General features: G+C 38.9%; 1 protein-coding gene across 2 annotated transcripts in view; it reads left to right on the top strand.

Moving 5' to 3' along the window:
- Positions 1-21,017, top strand: part of slco4a1 (solute carrier organic anion transporter family, member 4A1) — a 34,526-nt gene that overhangs the window by 1,724 nt on the left and 11,785 nt on the right. Inside the window, exons 1-4 of one of the 2 annotated variants that reach the window (XM_051096122.1) lie at positions 13,507-13,601; positions 17,564-18,135; positions 19,627-19,999; positions 20,695-20,785. In XM_051096122.1, the coding sequence (XP_050952079.1) occupies positions 17,728-18,135; positions 19,627-19,999; positions 20,695-20,785 (872 nt within the window). In that variant the 5' untranslated portion in view covers positions 13,507-13,601; positions 17,564-17,727. Of the gene's footprint in view, positions 1-13,506; positions 13,602-17,563; positions 18,136-19,626; positions 20,000-20,694; positions 20,786-21,017 lie in introns of those variants that run through there. The other variant, XM_051096121.1, reaches the window with a different exon arrangement.

Here is a 21,017-nt window from a genome sequence, read left to right as displayed (position 1 = left end):
TCCCACTATACCACACCCTCCACTTATCTGTAAGCCGGTTTAAATGGTATGTATGATCAATTTTAATCAGCCTTTTAGTTAATATAAGGCTATTAGAAGGCTTATAATAACTAAAACCTCACAGATAGTACAATGGTATTAAATATTAGAACATGTAGGTGTTAGATTGAAAATCTATCTGAAATCAATATATCCCAATCATTATAATTACATTAATTTCATAGTGTTGTCATGTTTCTAGTCTGCTGCTCTTGTTGTGCTTGTGAAGAACTGGTGATAATGTGCGTTTATCTGAATGATGGAAAGAGGTTTGCATGTCAGTGGTGATGTTACCATAAGACACTTCAGTTTCTCCTAAATTGGAAACCCACTTCCTTTTTCACACTCAGTTCTCTTTACTGACAGGTCATCTGATATTGACTCTAATACATCGCTGTATATTTGAGTGATTTATTATAGGCATTAAAACACACACGATTCATGTAATTCATATTATATATATATATATATATATATATATTTTAATGACAACAAAAATGACTAAAATAAAATACAATTAAAAATAATAATACCAAACACATTTTATATAAGTAAAGGCAAAGGCAAAATTCTCATTCTTTTTTTTTTTTTTGTTTACCTAAAATAACTAAAACTAAAATAAACAATAATAAAAATTATAAAACCATTTTGAAATACTAATGAAATAATAAAAACAAGCAACAAAATGACAAAAACTTTTAACTTAAATTAAAATGCAAAAAGTATATACAAAATATACATTTACTAAAATATTAAAAAAAAAAACAAAATTCAAAATATGAATAAAAACCATCTCAGTGATTGTAAAATAACACTGTAATTGTAGATTACATTTATATATATATATATATATATATATATTTTTTTTTTTTTTTACACTTTAGGCCAAAGCTTGCAACTGAATGTGATCGCATGGCAATCCATGTAAATCTATTTACTGTCTTGTTATGACAGTCTGTTAACCCACATTTTTCTGTGCCAGAGGCAAAACATGGAGTGCAGAGAAGCTGATTGGCTGCTTCTGTAGGTCATTCATTCCACTTGGTTACACCTATGCACAGACTAGTTTACAGCTAAATGTTGAGACAAGGCCCTGGAGATATGGGACAGTTTGTCTGCACGCATGCCTCTCAGAGCACATATACGACACATGTGTAGTAAATGATATGGTTTAAAATCATTCTTTCCATTCATCCAACCAACCAACCAAACAGGTTCAGGTCAGGAGATACAGTCACACATTGTGTAAGGACTGATAGTTTTGTAGCTGATAGTTTGGCACGGTTACCTGCTTTGCATGCATGACATTATATTTGCATGTTGGTCTGTTTGCATGCATCTTCCTCTGTGGTCAATGCATGAAATGAACTGTTTCCTTATCTATGCAGGATGTAGTAAGATCAGCTGTCACTACTGGGTCAGAGACTTCCCTTGTCTGCTTCCATCACATTAGGTCTGGACTGCATTGCACGAGGCCAGTGCTAGTCTCAGTGAAACATAGAAAGATTCTCTTTTATATTCAGGCATGAATGTAGTTGTTATTTAAATTACTTCCCTGTTCAGTGGAAAAACTCCTAATCGTGGTGGCTGGTTACTAGAAAATAACGCCACAAAGCTAGTTCGCTTTAGCTGTTATCTCCCAACTGATACTGAGTTGTTTTTATAGCTTTCCAGCCTGTGATAGTGCAAAATAACAGACAAGCAGGACTCTGACTGGTTGACCTGTTTTGCCATATAACTTGAGAGAGGTGAATATGTTGTATGACGCTTTTTCGCTGGTGGAAAAATGCTTGCAATTTCAGTTTTCAGGTTTGTGATTATCATATTCTTTATTCATTCTGTTTTCAAATGTTGTCTGAGATGATTTCTTGCACTATACTGTACTGGCTAGAATTCTGTTCTATCAGTTTTTTCTCCAGCCTTTTAGTTATTATAAGGCTATAAGAACCTTCACTTATAGCAGACAGTAGTATTAAATATGAGAATTTGTAGGTGTTATATTGAAAATCTTCCTAAAATCAATATTACCCTATCAGTAATAGTTATTTCATCAATGAAGTCAAGATGTATACAGTGCCCTCCACTAATATTGGCACCCTTGGTAAATATGAGTGAAGGTGGCTGTGAAAATAAATCTGCATTGTTTATCCTTTTAATCTTTCATTCAAAAAGTTCACAGAATTCCAACCTATCATTGAAGCAAAACAATGGAAAGCAGGGGGGAAATCTCATTATGAAATAAATGTTTTTCTCTAGTTCATGTTGACCGCAATTATTGGCACCCAATTATTGTAACGTCCTTTATTCAAGATAACAGCTCTGAGTTTTCTCCTTTATTGCCTGAAGAGTTTGGAGAACACCTGACATAAGATTAGAGACCATTCCTTCATACAGAAACTCTTCAGATCCTTCAGTTTCTCAGCTCCATGCTGGTGCTTTTTCTCTTCAGTTCACCTCACGCATTTTCTATAGGGTTCAGGCCAGGCAACTGGGACGGCAATGGCAGAAGCTTCATTTGATGCTCAGTGACACATTTTTGTGTTGATTTTGATGTTTGATTTGGATCATTGTCCTGATGGAGGATCCAACCACAGCTCATTATAGAACTTCTAACAGATGCAGTCAGGTTTAGATTTTTTATCTGTTGGTATTTGCTAGAATCCATGATGCCATGTATCTGAACAAGATGTCCAGGACCTCTGGCAGGAAAATAAGACCACAACATTAAAGATCCAGCAGTATATTTAACTGTGGGCATGGGGTACTTTCTATACCAAAACCATCTGGTGGGTTTGCTGCCAGAAAGCTCTTTTTTTAGTTTCATCTGACCACAGAAGCCAGTCCCATTTGAAATTTAAGTCGTGTCTGACAACTAAATACGCTGGAGTTTGTTTTTGGATGAGCAAGGAGGATTTTTCTTAAAACCCTCCTGAACACCATGTGGTGATGAAGGGGCTGTTTGAAATTTTTTTTTAGTCTTTTGACCCCAAGACTCAATTAATCTCTGCATTTCTCCTGCTGTGATACTTGGAGAGTCTTTGGACACTTAAACTCTCCTCCTCACCATGCATTAGGACGATATAGACACACATCTTTTTCCAGTTAGATTTGTAACATCTTTAGTTGATTGAAATTCTTAATTATTGCCCTGATGGTGGAAATGGGACTTTTCAGTGCTTTGGCTTATTTCTTACAGCCACTTTCTATTTTGTGAAGCTCAACAATCTTGTTCTGCACATCAGAACTATATTATTTGGTTTTATTCCTTGTGATGGATGATTAAGGGAATTTGGCCTTTGTGCTCCTCATATTTATATTCCTGTGAAACAGGAAGTCATGGCTGGACAGTATCATACTCCTAGCCATTCTAGTGTGCTAAATAAATGCAAATATGAATGGGAATATACTTCAGAGATATTTTACTCATTATAATTTCCAAAGGGTGCCAATAATTGTGCCCACCATGCGTTAGAGAAAATATTTATTTCATAACGTAAGTTTCCCCCCAATTTTAATTGTTTTGCTTCAGTGAAAGGTTAGCATTTTGTGAATTTTTTGAATGTAAGATCATAAAGATAAACAAAGCAGATTTATTTTCATAGCTGTCTTTGCTCATATTTACCAAGGGTGCCAATATTAGTGGAGGGCACGGCATATAATTATATAAAATATATGTGATTTTCAGTTTATTGAAAATTAATTAGTTAATTGAATATTCACAGTTAATAGCATACATAATTTTTTTGCTAAGAAAAGACCTATAGACAACACATTAGTGTGACTGATAAAAGCACTGAATAGGAAAAAGAGTGGAATTTATTATATTGTTTGTTGTATTTCCATATTACTAAACATAAGCCTATCACTGACTAACCTACAAATTGCATTTATTTTTTCATTTCATTTTCTTTATAATAAATCACACTTTAGATTGGGGAACACTAGTCACTATTAACTAGTTGCTTATTAGCATGCATATTACTAGCATATTGGCTGTTAGCATAAAGCACATTTATGGCTTATTTTGCATGACCATATTTTAGATACCTCAAACCTACCTCATATATGAGTATACCCTGTGAAATCCGTTTTATTTTTTCCCAAATTCCATTTTATTTTTTTCCAAATTCTGGTTATAAATTTTCTGGATTCACTGTTTTCCATTTAATGTTTTAAGCATGTCTAATTAATTGAAATCATGAAACTTACAATATTAAACAGCAATTTATTAAAGGTTTAACTTTTTAATTGCATTTTTAAGGCCCCATGAAATTTTTTTTTCTCTCAAATTTAGTTTTATTTTTTACCAAATTTTGCTTTCATTTCAAATTTCATTTTCTGGATCTGATTATCAAAAACATCTGTAATTAATTAATTGAAAAAATAAATAAATATAACACTAAATTACATATATATATATATATAATTTAGTTATTTTCAGAAATACTGTGTTGTGTATTTACATTTTTATGCTAAATAAATTCTGGTAAACATTTTTTCCTTGTAAATAATGTTTTAATAATAATTCTATTAGTACTACTATCATTACATTAAATAATATTTCTGTCACGTTTTTTCAAGTTAAACCATACTTTTATTATTTGACGGGTTGCTATAAAGACCTTTCTGTTTGTATGTGATACGACCATAGTTTTGCTCAAAAGAAACTGTAAAATGCTCATGAAGTGGCTCTCAGGGCAGTTCTAGAGATTATGTTTATGTGTTCATGTACTTATATTTTAAGGCGACAGAGGCTGAAAATATCACAAACATCATGCGCGCTTTAGCATGTGTGTAGTAAAGGAAACTGTGCGTCTGTGCCATTCATTCACACAGAGACGCGCAAAACATGCCTATTCAAATGGTATTTTTGGGCTTAATATTAACAGACACTATGTCACGAATCTGGTCGGTGTCCCGTTGTCCGCTTACCACCAGATGTCACTCTCACCTCACCTACACACTCTGACTGTTGCACCACACTCCGGACTGCATCTCCCATCCTCCACCGCACTGATTGCGTCAGCCCCCGTGACCAATCAGGCGTTCTATAAAAGCCCCGGTCCTTCCCAGTGCACTTCACGGATTGTTGAATTGTTGTATTGTTAGCGTTTGCCTAGTTTCTTGTTCCTAGTTCCTAGTTTTTGTTCTCCCGCCTGGTTATCTCGTTATCGTCTGTCTAGCCACCTGCCTTTTCGGACTATCGCTCGTCTTCCTGGACTATTCTCTCGTCTCGCCTCCTATATTCCTGTTTACTGTTGTTTGACCCTGCCTGCACGACCATTTATCTGTCTCGTCCATGTAATAAAAGCTTGCAAGTGGATCCGCTCGCCTCTCATCGTTTACTCCCTGTAACAGAACAATCCGTCACAACAGGATCCAGCAGCTTCACCCCCGGACAATCTTTCGATATGGACACTGACAGAATTCTTTGCAGAATCAAACAAGGACCGCACACACTTGATCAATACATCCATGAGTTTCTTTCGATTGCCAACTATTCCACTCTTTCACGTTTGCCGCCTGGATCGCTCGTGAAATGGCGGCCGTGCAGGAGCGCGCTCAAGCTATGGCGGCGACAGCGGTGCCCGTTCACAAGATGGCGGCAGCGTCGGCGTGCGCTCACAAGATGGCGGCGCTTCACAAGATGGCGGCGGAAACAGAGCTCCGTCACGTCACAGCTGCCATACCAGAGCTATATGGAGTTACAGCTGCATTTCCTGAGTCAAGTCAAGTTTCCAAGTCAAGTCAAGTTGCAGCTGTGTTTCCTGAGTCAAGTCGAGTTTCTAAGTCAAGTCAAGGTACAGCTGCATTTCCTGAGTCAAGTCAAGTTTCCAAGTCAAGTCAAGTTGCAGCTGTGTTTCCTGAGTCAAGTCGAGTTTCCGAGTCCAGTCAAGTTGCGGCTGCATTTCCTGAGTCAAGTCAAGTTTCCAAGTCAAGTCAAGTTGCAGCTGTGTTTCCTGAGCCACTGCACAAGATGGCTGCCATGCCAGAGCCACTGCACAAGATGGCTGCCATGCCAGAGCCACTGCATAAGATGGCTGCCACGCCAGAGCCACTGCACAAGATGGCTGCCACGCCAGAGCCACTGCACAAGATGGCCGCCGTCTCCAAGCAACTGCACAAGATGGCCGCCGTCTCCAAGCAACTGCACAAGATGGCCGCCGTCACCAAGCCACTCCACAATATGGCCGCCATTACAGAACCTGTGGTCAGCACCCAGACGCCACCTGTGGTCATGATGGCCCACGTGCTGGACACACCTCTAGTGGCGGTATGGGCAGCAAAAATGGTGCTCCTTCATGCCGCAGCGGCTACCCCAGAGTCAAGTCAAGACACAGAGTCAAGCCAAGTCACAGCTGTTCCCCACGAGTCAAGCCAAGTCACAGCTGTTCCCCACGAGTCAAGCCAAGTCACACCTGTTCTTCACGAGTCAAGTCACGTTACAGCTGTTGTTCCTGAGTCAAGCCATGTTGTTCCTGAGCCAGGCCATGTTGTTCAGGAGTCAAGTCCCGTTACAGCGGATCTCCATGAGCCAAGCCAGGTTACAGCAGATCCTCATGAGCCAAGCCAAGCTGCTGCTGTTTTTGCTGCTCCAGAGTCAAGTCAGACTACGGCTGTAGATTCCAGGTCCAGTCAAGCCTCCAGGTCCAGTCAAGCCTCCAGGTCCAGTCAAGCTTCCAAGTCCAGTCAAGCTTCCAAGTCCAGCAATGTCAAAGCGGTCGTTTCTGCGTCAAGCAACGCCAAGGCGGTCGTTCCTGAGTCAAGCAAGGTAACAGCCATGGTTCCTGAGTCAAGTGAAGTCAATGATCTTCTCAAGCCAGTTCAAGTCACCGCTGGTCTTCATGTGTCAGATCAAGTCACTGCTGATCTCCATGAGCCAAGTCAAGTCACCGCTGGTCTCCATGAGTCAAAGCAGTTCACTACTGTTCACGAATCGAGTCAAGTCACAGCCAATCTCCAAGAACCAAGTCAAACCACAGCTGATCTTCATGAGCCAAACAAAGTTATTGCTGCTGCTCCAGAGTCCAGTCACGTCCCGCCTGATGGCCCAGAGTCCAGTCACGTCCCGCCTGACGGCCCAGAGTCAAGTCACGTCCCGCCTGACGGCCCAGAGTCAAGTCACGTCCCGCCTAACGGCCCAGAGCCTCGCCATGTTTCGTTTGACTGCCCAGAGCCACGCCATGTCTCGTCTGACTTCTCAGGGCCACGGCCTGTCATGACGGCCAGTGTGCTGGACCCACCACTAGTGTCAGTGAGTGCTGCAAACATCCCAGTGGCATTAACACCTTCTAAAACCACCATTAAAGAGGTCCTGCCACCCGCCGCTGCTCTTCCCTTAATGGCAGTTGCCTTTTGGTGTGTGTGGGCTGCACACTCAGCTCCTGAGGTCACGTCTGTTCCCGAGTCTGCCCCTGAGGTTACGTCTGATCACAAGCCAGCTCAAGAGCTCCCGCCTGATCACAAGCCTGCCCCAGAGCTCCCGTCTGATCACAAGCCTGCTCCAGAGCTCCTGTCTGATCACAAGTCTGCTCTAGAGCTCCCCTCACTTGGAGAAGCCATGCCAATGCCTCCTGAGGTGTCAGCCTTGGCTGTAGATCCTCCCATGGAGGCGGCATCCCTCTACAACCTCTCTGCTTCTCCCCTTATTCTGTCTGCCTCCTTTGTCTCTGCCGTTCCTAGGTCCCAGGCCATAACGCGGTTTCCTGCTCCAGAGGTCCCGCCTGGTCTCAAGTCAGCTCCAGAGGCCCCGTCTGGTCTCAAGTCTGCTCCAGAGGTCCCGTCTGGTCTCAAGTCTGCTCCAGAGGACCCGTCTGGTCTCAAGTCTGCTCCAGAGGTCCCGTCTGGTCTCAGGGCTGCTCCAGAGGCCTTCCCCATCAGAGAAGCTGCGCCAATGCCTCCAAAGGTGTCAGCGTCGACTGTAGAACCTCCTATGGAGGCGGCGTTATCCTGTGGTCTCTCTGCTTTTCTCCCTGTTCTCTCTGCCTCCTCTGTCCCTGCTCTCCCCAGGTCCCAGTCCATGACGCGAGTTCCTGCTCAGCCCTGGAGGGCTCTGGCGCCTCCTGTTCCGCCCTGGAGGGCCTCGGCGCCTCCTGTTCTGCCCCCTGTTCCGCCCTGGAGGGTTCCTGCACCTCCTGCTCCGCCTCCGGTTCCGCCCTGGAGGGCTCCTGCTCCCCCTCCGCCCTGGAGGGCTCCTGCGCCTTCTGCTCCGCCTCCGGCTCCGCCCTGGAGGGCTCCTACGCCTCCTGCTCCGCCTCCGCCCTGGGGGGCTCCTGCGCCTCCTGCTCCGCCCTGGAGGGCTCCTGCTCCGCGTCCGCCCTGGAGGGCTCCTACTCTGCCTCCGGCCCCGCCCTGGAGGGTACCTGCTCTGTCGGTCCTGCCTCAATCACTGGGCCTCCCACATGGACCTGGCCCTCCAGCCCTCGCCCTGTCTCGCTCCCACCCCACCGCTCCCCTGGACTGTTGTTCCCTTCGAGCGTCTGGAAACCCGCTCCTTGCGGGGGGGGCTATGTCACGAATCTGGTCGGTGTCCCGTTGTCCGCTCACCACCAGATGTCACTCTCACCTCACCTACACACTCTGACTGTTGCACCACACTCCGGACTGCATCTCCCATCCTCCACCGCACTGATTGCGTCAGCCCCCGTGACCAATCAGGCGTTCTATAAAAGCCCCGGTCCTTCCCAGTGCACTTCACGGATTGTTGAATTGTTGTATTGTTAGCGTTTGCCTAGTTTCTTGTTCCTAGTTCCTAGTTTTTGTTCTCCCGCCTGGTTATCTCGTTATCGTCTGTCTAGCCGCCTGCCTTTTCGGACTATCGCTCGTCTTCCTGGACTATTCTCTCGTCTCGCCTCCTATATTCCTGTTTACTGTTGTTTGACCCTGCCTGCACGACCATGTATCTGTCTCGTCCATGTAATAAAAGCTTGCAAGTGGATCCGCTCGCCTCTCGTCGTTCACTCCCTGTAACACACTAGTCTATATTGTGCTTTGATTTGTAGTTGAGGTCAAAAGTCTGCATCCCCCTTTCAGAATCATTAAGAATATTAATTTTATCAAAATAAGAGGGATCATACAAAATGCATGTTATTTAGTACTGACCTGAATAAGATATTTTACATGAAACTTTTTTACATATAGTCCATACATATAGTCCATAAGAGAAAATAATAGTTACATTTTAAAAAATGACCCGGTTCAAAAGTTTACATACAGTTGATTTTTAATACTGTGTTGTTACCTGAATGATCCACAGCTGTTTGTTTTTTAAGTGATAGTTGTTCATGAGTCCCTTGTTGGTCCTGAACAGTTCAACTGTCTGCTGTTCTTTAGAAAAATCTTTCAGGTCCAACAAATTCTGTGGTTTTCCAGCATTTTTGTGTATTTAAACCCTTTCCAACAATGAAACAATGTAGGATTTTGAGATCCATCTTGTCACACAGAGGACAACTGAGGGACTCATATGCAACTATTACAGAAGGTTCAAAAGCTCTCTGATGCTCCAGAAGGAAGGGGGGTGAAAACTTTTGAACAGAATGGAGATTTTTTTCTTACATTTTTTTTATTTTACCTAAATATACTACTATTTTTTACTAAAAAAATATGTAAAACTGCCCTTCAGAGGCTACAGAAGATGCTTACATGTTTCTCTGAAGACAAAATAAGTTAAATTCACCCTGATCTTCAAATTCCAAAAGTTTTCACCCCTGGCTCTTCTGGAGCATTGGTGAGCATTTGAACCTTCTGTAATAGTTGCGCATGAGTCCATCAGTTGTCCTCAGTGTGGAAAAAAAGAACCTCAAAATCACACAGTCATTGTTGGAAAGGGTTCAAATACACAAAAAACCAAAGAATTTGTGGAACTTGAAGGATTTTTCTGAAGAACAGCAGCCAGTTTAACTGTTAACTGTCATATAGGTAACAACATGGAATTAAGAATCAAGGGGATGTAAACTTTTGAACCGGCTCATTTTTAGAAACGCAACTATTATTTTCTCTTATGGACTACATGTAAACATCTTTTATGTGAAGTATCTTATTCAGGTCCATACTCAACAATAACATGCATTTTGTATGATCCCTCTTATTTTGGTAAAATAATTAACATTTTTAATGATTCTGAAAGGGAGATGCAAACTTTTGACCTCAACAGTAAGTGTACTGACTAACTTTTGATGTATCCATCCAATCCATGGCATTCTGCTTTAAACAGTAAATTTTGTTTTTATGACTGGATTCATAGGGCCCTACCAATATCTAAAAAACTACAACTACCTTACTTACTATCAATAATCAGCAGTTTAGGAGTTTATTGAGGGAAAACATTTTTTGAAATTGTAAATAAAACAAAGATTGCTGGAGTATTTTACAAGAAAATTCCTTTTCAGTCTTTCTACCTAAACGTTTCAAGATTAATTCAATGTGTTACTTGCCTTTTCTTTTTGTAATTGTTTGTCAAGGTTGCTAGCAATTGTTTTAGAGTAAATCCTATGTATTTTTAGTGTACTTAAAATAATTTAAAACAAATTTGATACAAGTGTGCTCCTACTTGTTCCTGTACTGTAGCTCACACAGGAGAAAAGTGCTTGCAACATCAAAGTCATGGCCTTGATTCCCAGGGAATGCATGAATGTACTGATAAAACGTGTACCTTGAATACAATGTTTTTGGATAAAAATATAAATTAAATATAAATGGACTTTGGAGAAAGATTTATTAGTGGTATTATTTTAGTTACATTTTGTAATGCATCTAAGATTAACCATTCGCACCCAGCACCTGAATCAGCTTTACGCAATTTTTAAAAATAGATGTTTTGTGTGAATGCTCTACAGATAACATTTCCTTCCCAGAAATCCTAAAAAAGAGTGAAAGTGGCGTTCTCGTGGTCTTGCTTTGTTTCCTTGTTTTTTTTTTCTGTGTAATTCATATCACACCATATGACCATCCAGCGCAGTTCAAAGAAAAGGGAAGGAACCTGCACTCCACAACAAACATGTTCCCACAATGAGACTCTAAGTTCTCACTGATGTTATCCTTCCCTCCGTTTGATCGCACATTTAAAATTAGAAATGAAAGAGTTCATAGAACACAAGAACAAATAATTAGGCTATTTTATTAATCTCATTGTAACAAAGCATGGACCAGAGCTCTTTTGAAGACAGAGCTGAGAAACGATTCCCTCACACAGCCTCAGCTGCACCACCAATACTCTTGACACTATAGTAACTCCACAGCTTTTTTAACCATGTGTTCATTATTCATAGATGCATGCAAATGAGTCAGAAATAAAACCCAGGGATTGCAACGGCATAGACTCAGGTTCTCAGTTTTTATGACAGTACTGGTATTCTGATATTTGGTTTCACTGCATGATATCTATAAAGAGCTTGTGCAAACTCTGTTTGCATCTTATTATATCCACCAGTGTGTAATGCTCTGTTTTTAACATTTTCAGCTAATATTAATAAGTAAAAACAAAAATTATTTCTAGCATTTAAAAACACTTTCAAGTTAAATGAAAAATATTTAATTAAATAAATGTATTATTATTTAACATTTTACTACAATTTTTTTGTGGTAAGGCACATTAGTATGGAAGCCCATTTCCACCAAAAAAAAAAAAAAAAATTTGCAACTTTTTATCTCACGATTCTGACTTTTTTTTTTCTCAGAACTGCAAGTTTACATCTTGCAATTATGAGAAATAAATTTAGAATTGCAAGATATAAACTCACAATTATTTATATCTTGCAATTCTGACTTTACAACACACAATTGGTCAGAGTTTTTATCTTATCTTTAAGATTAAAAATCTTATCTTATCCTTATTTCTCACAATTGTGACTTTATATCACGCAGTTCTGAGAAAAAAGCCAGAACTGGAAGTTTTATATCTTGCAATTCTGACTTTATATCTCGCAGTTGTGAGTTTATATCTCACAATTCTGAGAAAAAAAATATGAATTACAAGTTAATATCTCACAATTATGAGAAAAACATTGGAACTGCGAGTTTATATCTCCCATTTCTGTCTTTATAACTTGCGATTGCGAGTTATCACAATTCTGACTTTATAACTAGCAGTATCACAGTATATGTATCACAATTCTGACTTTATAACTAGCAGTATCACAGTATATGTATCACAATTCTGAGAAAAAATTCAGAATTTTGAGTTTATATCTTGCAATTCTGACTCTAATTCACAGCTTCAAGTTTATATTACATAATTCTGAGAAAAAAATATGAATTATGAGTTTATATCTCCCATTTCTGACTTTATAACTTGCAATTGCGAGTTCATATCACAATTCTGACTTTATAACTAGCAGTTGTGAGTTTATATCTCACAATTATAAGAAAAAAAATCTGAATTGCGAGTTTATATCTCCCATTTCTGACTTTATAACTTGCAAGTTTATATCACAATTCTAAGAAAAAGTCAGAAAGTTTATATCTCACAATTCTGAGAAAACAAGTCAGAATGTTGAGTTTATATCTCACAATTCTGAGAGAAAAAAATCAGAATTATGAGTTTATATCTCCCATTTCTGACTTTATAACTTGCAATTGCGAGTTTATATCACAATTCTGAGAAAGAAAAGTCAGAATTGTGAGTTTACATCTTGCAATTCTGACTTTATAATAACAGTTGTTTATATCGCACAATTCTGAGAAAAAAAAGTCAGAACCGTGAGTTCATATCGCAATTCTGACTTCATAACTAGCAGTTGTGAGCGTGTATCTCACAATTATGACAAAAAAATCTGAATTGTGAGTTTATATCTCACAATTCTGACTTTACAACTTGCAATTGCAAGTTTATATCACAATTCTGAAAGAAAATCAGAATTGTGAGTTATATCTTGCCATTCTGACTTTATCACTCACAGTTGCGAGTTTGTATCTCACAATTCTGAGAAAAAAATCTGAATGAGGTTATATCTCCTATGTCTGACTTCATAACTTGCAATTGCAAGTTTATATCACAATTCTAAGAAAAAGTCAGAAAGTTTATATCTTGCAGTTCTGATTTTATAACTCACAGTTGTGAGTTTATGTTGCACAATTCTGAGAAAAAAAAGTCAGAACTGCAAGTTTATATTCCAATTCTGACTTTATCACTAGCAGTTGCAAGCTTTTATCTCATAATTCTGAGAATAAAGTCAGAATTGTGAGATAAAAAGTCACAATACGCTTTATTTACGGGCTTCCATACATTCTACACAAGTGTTAGCAAGACAAGTGAAAATCTGAACTGAACTTTTTTTCTCATTGGTTTTCTATATAAATAGATTCCTGCAGTGTGAATGAAATGTGATGAGTTAAAAAAAGACATCTGAAGTGCTGATCATCATATGCCAGGTAGACAGAGTGGGCCGGACTGTGTCAATACTGCCTCAGTGATAGATGTGAAGCAGTGAGAGGCTTGAGTAACGCCCCATTTTGGGGCTGTCTTGCTTGCTTTTAGTCTCTTATGCTGCTTGTTCTCTCTCTGATTTCTTGTACAATCAAACTCTCAGACCTTTATAGACCAATGAAGTATCTGTGGAACCGAGGTAGGCAAAGTAACAGTCTTTTGCTATTCTTTCAGTGTGACAACTGTAGTGCAGTTCTTGGGTGTAGTATCTCATGTTTTTTATGTTTTCTAACATTTTGGTCACAAGTTTCATTTCTAGGGAATGCATGTACTCATAAATTGCACAGTATAACTTTATTGCACCGGAACTTGCTTTGGAATAAAGTGCCTGCCAGGTGTAATAATAGCAAAGTATTTGCATTTGTCTTGTTTGTTTTGCAGGTGGGTGCAATTCCAAAGAGTGAACTTTGCTCAAATAATAGTCATAAATTACTTTACAATGCCAGGGCAAGAATCAAAAAGCTGCTGGTTATTATGTGTCAAAAACAAAATCTGAATCCGAGCAGAGATAAGGTTACTTACTGGAACTTTAGTCGAGTTAAAGGCGTGTTTACAAGATCTATTGTAGCCACAATTAAAATGTTATTAAACTACAATACTGTAATAATGCAATGCAATAAATGATAAATGCAAAACTATATATACTATAACCTACACACAAGTAGGTCTAAAACTGACTAGTTAGGAATAGGTGCGTATAAATACATTGTTCTAAATCATATATTTCGATAGTATCTATGTTTGCATGAAGTCTTTTAGAAAGCAGCTTAACTTAAGCTGAGCTTATGGTTAAAGACATACAACTTTAAAAATCTCTTAATTGCCTTAAGCAGGTAAAACTTGCCTAAAATAGTGCACCTTACGTTTGTACTCCTGTGCATTTAACAGCACTCTCAATGTATTTTTTTTATTCATTAAATTCTTCAAAGCTTCTATTAAATTAAGTGAGCACTTGAGCCAAGGATAAATTGACTACAGTGATAAATAAGAGTTTTTCCCCTTTCTAATTCTTTCCATTTAAACTTAACTGTGGCTTTTAAAGACAACAAAGCCAATTTTGAGCTGGTGGTGTTCTTCCACATACTTTATCACATTTAAAGGTCTTGTACTATTTGTTTTTGTACTTTGCTAGCCACTGGCTGCTGCCAGGATTTTTTTTTACATCTTATTGCATAAAGCTGAATATTTCCTGACTTTTTAGAACCACTCAGGTGTCCATCCATCCTCCTAACAGTCCTGTGGGCTACCGTAGGTCAGCTGCACTCTGGAGAAGGTGACATAAAGGGTCTGCCACGGGGCATGAGCACAGTGTGAGTCAGGCATGCCAAGTGTCTATCCCACAAGAGTTTTTTTGTGGACCATAAATGGCATGCAGAACTAATATCCCTGCTCATTAGAGTTTGTAGTGTGTTTGGAGGTTATGGTTGATTGGATAAAGACAAAAAATGAGTTTGTGCCTTTTAATTGGTGGACTGTCAGAAAGGGGGCATGTTAGTACCTTAGAGTAGTAATACGTACCCTTAAGGTAGTAATACTCTCGTGGTATTATTATGAACCCTTTAGGGGTAAAGAACAACCCTTAAAGGGAACCCTGGGTATTAAGACTTGTATAGCTTAATGTACCGTAAATTATGCCTCTTACTAAAATATGTAGTTGAAAACCAATGAAAGACTTATGTTATTTAAAAAATCCACATTGTTATATATATACTTTGGACTATGGGGGGCTTCATTATTATGATTACATAGAACAGCTGCACTCGGTGAGCTACTGGCGTTACATGTTGCTAATTTTACCGCAACACAACTCTGAAAATAAAATACTGACAAGATGCCACATTAGCTATGTTTCCATCACCCTGTTTTTATGTGCATTTTGAAATATCGCATCAGAAACTAGTGATGGAAACGCCACATTTCAAATAAAAATCCTTTAATTCGCAAAAAAGTTTCTACGTTCGCTTGAGGTGGTTTTTGACTTGTGGAAAAAAGAGTTAATGCGAATAATAGGAGATGGAAAAGCATTTGCCGAATAAATTGCTCCATACACATCAAAAAAGTCATGTGACATTGCGCTTTGGGATGGTAAAACCCGTCTAACCAGTGGTTCGATCTCGTTCCGCAGCATCTGAAATGATGTTATGGACCTGGTCATTCTGAAATGCCGGAGCAAAGTCTGTCATCAAAGTATTTCTGCATAATTGCCTCCCAGAACTGTCTTACATGACTGCATTCCCAAACAGCAGGCATCCACCTCTGAAAGAAAAGATCTCATTTATTGTGTCTCATCTGCTTGCTCTTGCTCAAGCTTGAGGCGGAAGTAATTTATTATATAAGAAAATTACTATATTCAGTGGCTTCTTCTACTTTTCTTAGTAATATATAGTGTCAGTTTATCAGGAAGTGACCGTTTTGTTCTCTTTTACTTTACGGTGCTTATTCGCAAATGTTTTATACGATATTCCAATTTTTGAGCCCAAGTTAAATTTGGAACTTTGGATAGAAACCTGGCTATTTTTCAGCTTTTGGTTGTAAATTTGAGTCAAAGGGTAACAAGAGAAGCAATTTAAGTTTTTGCTGCTTTCTTAGCGATAAGAAGAGGAGAAAAGAATGAAAACACTTGTGGATGAATAAAACTTCCTAAAGGGGCAGTCATGGCCTAATGGTTAGAGAGTCGGGCTTGTAACCCAAAGGTCGTGGTTTGATTACTGCACCAGCAGGAGTTTAAGGTGGGGATTGTGAATGAACAGCACACTTTCCACCTTCAATACCATGACTGAAGTGCCCTTGAGCTAGGCACTGAACCCCCAATTGGGTGGGTGTGGGTGTGTGTGTGTGGGTATGGGTGTGTACTCGTGATGGGTTAAATCCAGATGACCAATTTTGAGTATGGGTCACCATACTTGACAATATGTTGTCACTTTCACTTTTTCACTTTCAGACCCATGTCTTTGTTCTCTCCACTTGAGCCCTGATGCCTTTGAGGCTTTTAGTCGATCACAGCTACTGAAAGAGCTTACTAATGGCAGAGACAAAAAATGCTAGATGCCATCCCGGCAGAATGTAAACATGTTGACACAGCCACTGAAGGAGTTTCTCTGTGCCGATTTCACTCGATATCTGGAGGTTTAGACCCCTTGTGGTGTAAAATCTATGGTACAGAATTTGGTTTAAGCCTACGCTTATATCCATCGCCACCTGTAAGCTCTTTCAGTAGCTGTGGTCATCGTATCAGTATTTTATTTTCGGAGTTGTGTTGCGGTAAAAATACCAAAAGGTGGTGCCAGAAGCTCACCAAGTGCAAGCATTTTACATCATCAAAATAATGTTTTGTTTTTTTGAGGAAAGCATTTCAGGAATTATCTCCATATAGTGGACTCCAATGGTGGCTGTGAGTTTGAACGTCCAAAATGCCATTTAAATGCAGCTTCAAAGGACTCTAAACGATCCCAGCCAAGGAATAAGTCTTATCTAGCGAAACGATCGGTTATTTTCTTAAAAATAAAAATGTATATACTTTTTAACCTCAAATGCTCATCTTGTCTAGCTCTGCCATGCGCATGTGTACTCTGTGTAATCCGGGTCAAGACAGTTAGGGTAGGTCTAAAAACTTCTCATTTTCTCCTCCAACTTCAAAATCATCCTACATTGCTAAAGAAGTACCGGCCCATTGTTTACAAAGTGAGCATGCAAAGAAGGTCAAACGCCCTTTACAAAAAAAGAAACCCTACCCCTAAACCTACCCCTCACAGAAATTGCACAAAATCTTACAGGTGAGGTTGTATGAATTCGTACGAATCAGCCACCTCATAAACATAAACATAACATACGAATTGGTCAAACATGAATGTGTGATGTTAACTCAGAATTCTGAGAAAAAAAGTGAATTGCATGATTTAAACTCATGCTTTTGAGAAAAAAAAAGTCAAAATTGCTATAGTTTGTGTTCATATCTCACAATTCAAATTTTTTTCTTGAAATTGTAGAATAGATTTGGGCTTAATTAGACTTGCTTTTGGAGTTTAATAACTTAAATCATTTACTGTGAATTTACTTAAGTTGGTGACAGTCTTATTGTCTCTTTCCCAATCTTCTTTGCAGAATTTTGTTTCCCGAAATCCGTATGACTTCAGTTTAAACTGTAAGAAACCCCGTGAAGGGATCCTTTTCCAAAGACTGACATTTTTCTGTGGAAACTTTTCCTGTGGGAAAGTTTTGTTTTTTTACCCTTCACAAAGTCTGTCACAGTGCCCCCTACTGGGGCCATGCCCCACCTGCTGAACAATGACACTTCCTTTAGCTCCAAGCAAGAGCTTTTGGTCCTACATGACAGTCCATTGGGACCCAGCCTGGACACTCCCAGCCCAGTGGAGTCCCAAGGCTCTGGTCCAGGCAGCCCATCTGGAGATGCCCACACTGTGCTCCACAAGACAGGCAATTCAGGCCTTGATCATAAAGAACCGCCCACTGGGGTGAAGTTTGTCCCGACGGACTCAGAGAATCTTTGTGGATGGGGAGCACTGACCCCACGGTGTATCCAGACCTTCAACACCCCACGCTGGGTTCTCTTTTTCCTCTGTGTGGCCTCCTTCCTCCAGGGCATGATCATCAACGGCTTCATCAACACTGTCATCACCTCCATCGAGAGACGTTTTGACCTGCGCAGCTATCAGGTCAATCTTGTACCTGTCTTTTGTATAGTGAAGAGGGCATGATATATAGGAGAGTTTTAATTTTTGCTAGGGTTGATTGATATTGGATGTTGCATATTTAATTGTGCATGCGCAGTTCCTTTATTTTTACATTTAGATTACTTTTGCCATTATCTAACATTCATTTAAAGTTAATCTTTAAAGCTTCTAGTAATTTAACGATACTCACATGCAATCTTAAATACATAGTTCACCCAAAAATGAACATTCTGTCATCATTTACTCACCTTTAAATTGCCCCAAACCTGCATGAGGTTATTTTTCCTACTGAACATAAAAGATATTTTGGTAACCGAACAGTTGGAGGTAGCCACTGACTTCCATAATACAGAAAAAAAAAAAATACTGTGGAGGTCAATGGCTACCACCAACTTTTGGTTATCAACATTTTCTAAAAATGCCTTCTTTTGTGCTCAGCAGAGGAAAGAAACTTATACAGAAGTGGAGGATGAATAAATGACGACATAATTTTATTTTTTTGGAGGGTGACTTATCTCTTTAAGCAAACATAAATATCCATTTTTCTTACGGTACATTATAATGTTGTGATACCTAAATTCACTTATAGCATTTAAAATGATTGATTTTAGTTTTTAGTGTTTTATTTTGACCATATTTATGCAAAATAATCTAATTTATACAGCATACAGCATACATACAGTACACATACAGCACAACCTGAAATGAAACATTACATGTTCAAAAGACTTATAGTTTTACTCATATTATTTACTAAGAAATGTTGCTGTTCACTGTTCATTCGACACATTTTTGTAGTATAACAGATTAAACAATTTTTTTTAATAATACAGTTCAAATGTTTGGTAAGTATTTTTTTTTTTCTTCTGCCCATTAAGGCTGCATTTATTTAATCGAAAATACAGTAAAACCAGTAATATTTAAAAATATTATTACAAATTAAAATAGCATTTTCTGTTGTTTTAATCTGTAATTTATTCCTGTAAAGGCAAAGCTAAATATTTTTCAGCAGCTGTTACTTTAGTCTTCAGTGTCACATGATCCTTCAAAAATCATTTTAATATGCAGATTTGATGCACATTTCTTCTTATTATATGTGTTTAATATTACTTAATTTTTTTTTTGGAAAACGTGATACTTTTTTTTTTCAAAGATTCCTTAATTCCTGAATATAAAGTTCAAAAGAACAGCGTTTATTTGAAATAGAATTGTTTGGTAACATTATGTCTGTACTGTCACTTTTGACTTTTGACCCCAGTGCGGTTTGAATAGCAGTGTATGTACTGTCAAGTATAAAGTATAATGCAATAAAATTGATTATTAAATCAGAAAAGCATCACAATCCGACCATCTTGCATATTGCAATGGTTTATGGGTACTATTAGTCTCACACATTATAGTATAGACAGTGTTCAAATTGTAATTTATGTACTCCTCAGCGTTATTAAAGTGTTATTTGTGTTGCTGTTGCAGGCGGGACTCATTGCGAGCTCCTATGACATTGCTGCTTGTGTGTGCCTGACATTCGTGAGCTACTTTGGTGGTACTGGTCATAAGCCTCGATGGCTGGGCTGGGGTGTGCTCATCATGGCACTGGGCTCTCTGGTCTTTGCCCTGCCCCATTTCACCACACCACCCTATCAGGTCAGAGTACCAGAGCGCATGGGACTGTGCTCAGCCAATCACACCGAGACGTGTGTCGGCGAGGAAGGTGGGCTCTCAGCATACCGCTACGTCTTTATGCTGGGCCAGTTTCTGCATGGAGTCGGAGCAACCCCATTGTACACCCTTGGGGTCACCTACCTAGATGAAAACGTCAAATCAAACTACGCACCAGTATATATAGGTGAGTGTGATGATACCATAAAAAACATGAAAATATGTACAGTATTAGGCTGATATTAGATATTTTATTCTGCTTAGCCTGCTTTTCTCCTGTTTTTACATTTAGATGATCTTTGCTTTCGTCTAACATTCAGTTATAGCTAAAAGATTGAGATTAAGTGGTTAATTAAAATATGTATATATATAATTTGATTAGTAATTTTTACATTAATTTTGCATTAGAGTATTAAAACAGAATTCAGAAATAATGAAAGCAGTTGGGGCCCTAATATTGGTGCATCCCTGTATATTAAATGGACTATATTCTATATTCTGAAATATTTTTGAGTGATTTGTCTTGTGCATTACAAGGAAAACACTCAAGATTTGACATTTGCCCTTACTGAACCCTGTCATTTTATCTGACTCAGGCTTTGACACACCTAGTCATTTTCTTTTGTTGTTATCAGTAAGAGCCACTAGTTTCCACCTCAGACATCAATAAAACCTCCTTCCATTGTCTTTCTCCCCAACGTCCAGTTTTCAAAGGCCATTGAGGACAATCGCTACCCTGCTTGCCCCCTTTCCAGACATAGGCACTGGAAATACAGACTGCATCTTACTGTGTCTTTTGATCGAAAAAAAAAAAACACAGACCAGCTTTTATATGACTCAGGGGAGACTTGATATTGATATTGCTTTCTTCTGTTTTCTCAGGGATCTTCTACACAGCTGCCATTGTAGGACCTGCGGCTGGATACTTGCTGGGTGGATTTTTTCTCAACATTTACACAGAAATTGACCAAACGTAAGTGGCTAATGAGTACAAAAATAAACATTTTAGCATATCAATAAAAAAATTAACTTTAAATAAAATAATTAATATACATGTAAAGAACAGCTCATGCAAAAATGAAAAAGTCATTTTTTGAAGTCATGTTTATCTATAAATCACAGACGTAGTATACAGTGTTATATAAGCAGTGACAAAATTTGCATTTTTAGATTAATTATTCATAAAAAAAGGTTTTCACAAGTGT

This window comes from Labeo rohita, chromosome 23, assembly GCF_022985175.1.
Source record: "Labeo rohita strain BAU-BD-2019 chromosome 23, IGBB_LRoh.1.0, whole genome shotgun sequence".
Taxonomy (NCBI): Eukaryota; Metazoa; Chordata; class Actinopteri; order Cypriniformes; family Cyprinidae; genus Labeo; species Labeo rohita.
Note: the sequence above shows the minus strand (reverse complement) of the source record. Positions and strands in the feature narration are given on the sequence as shown.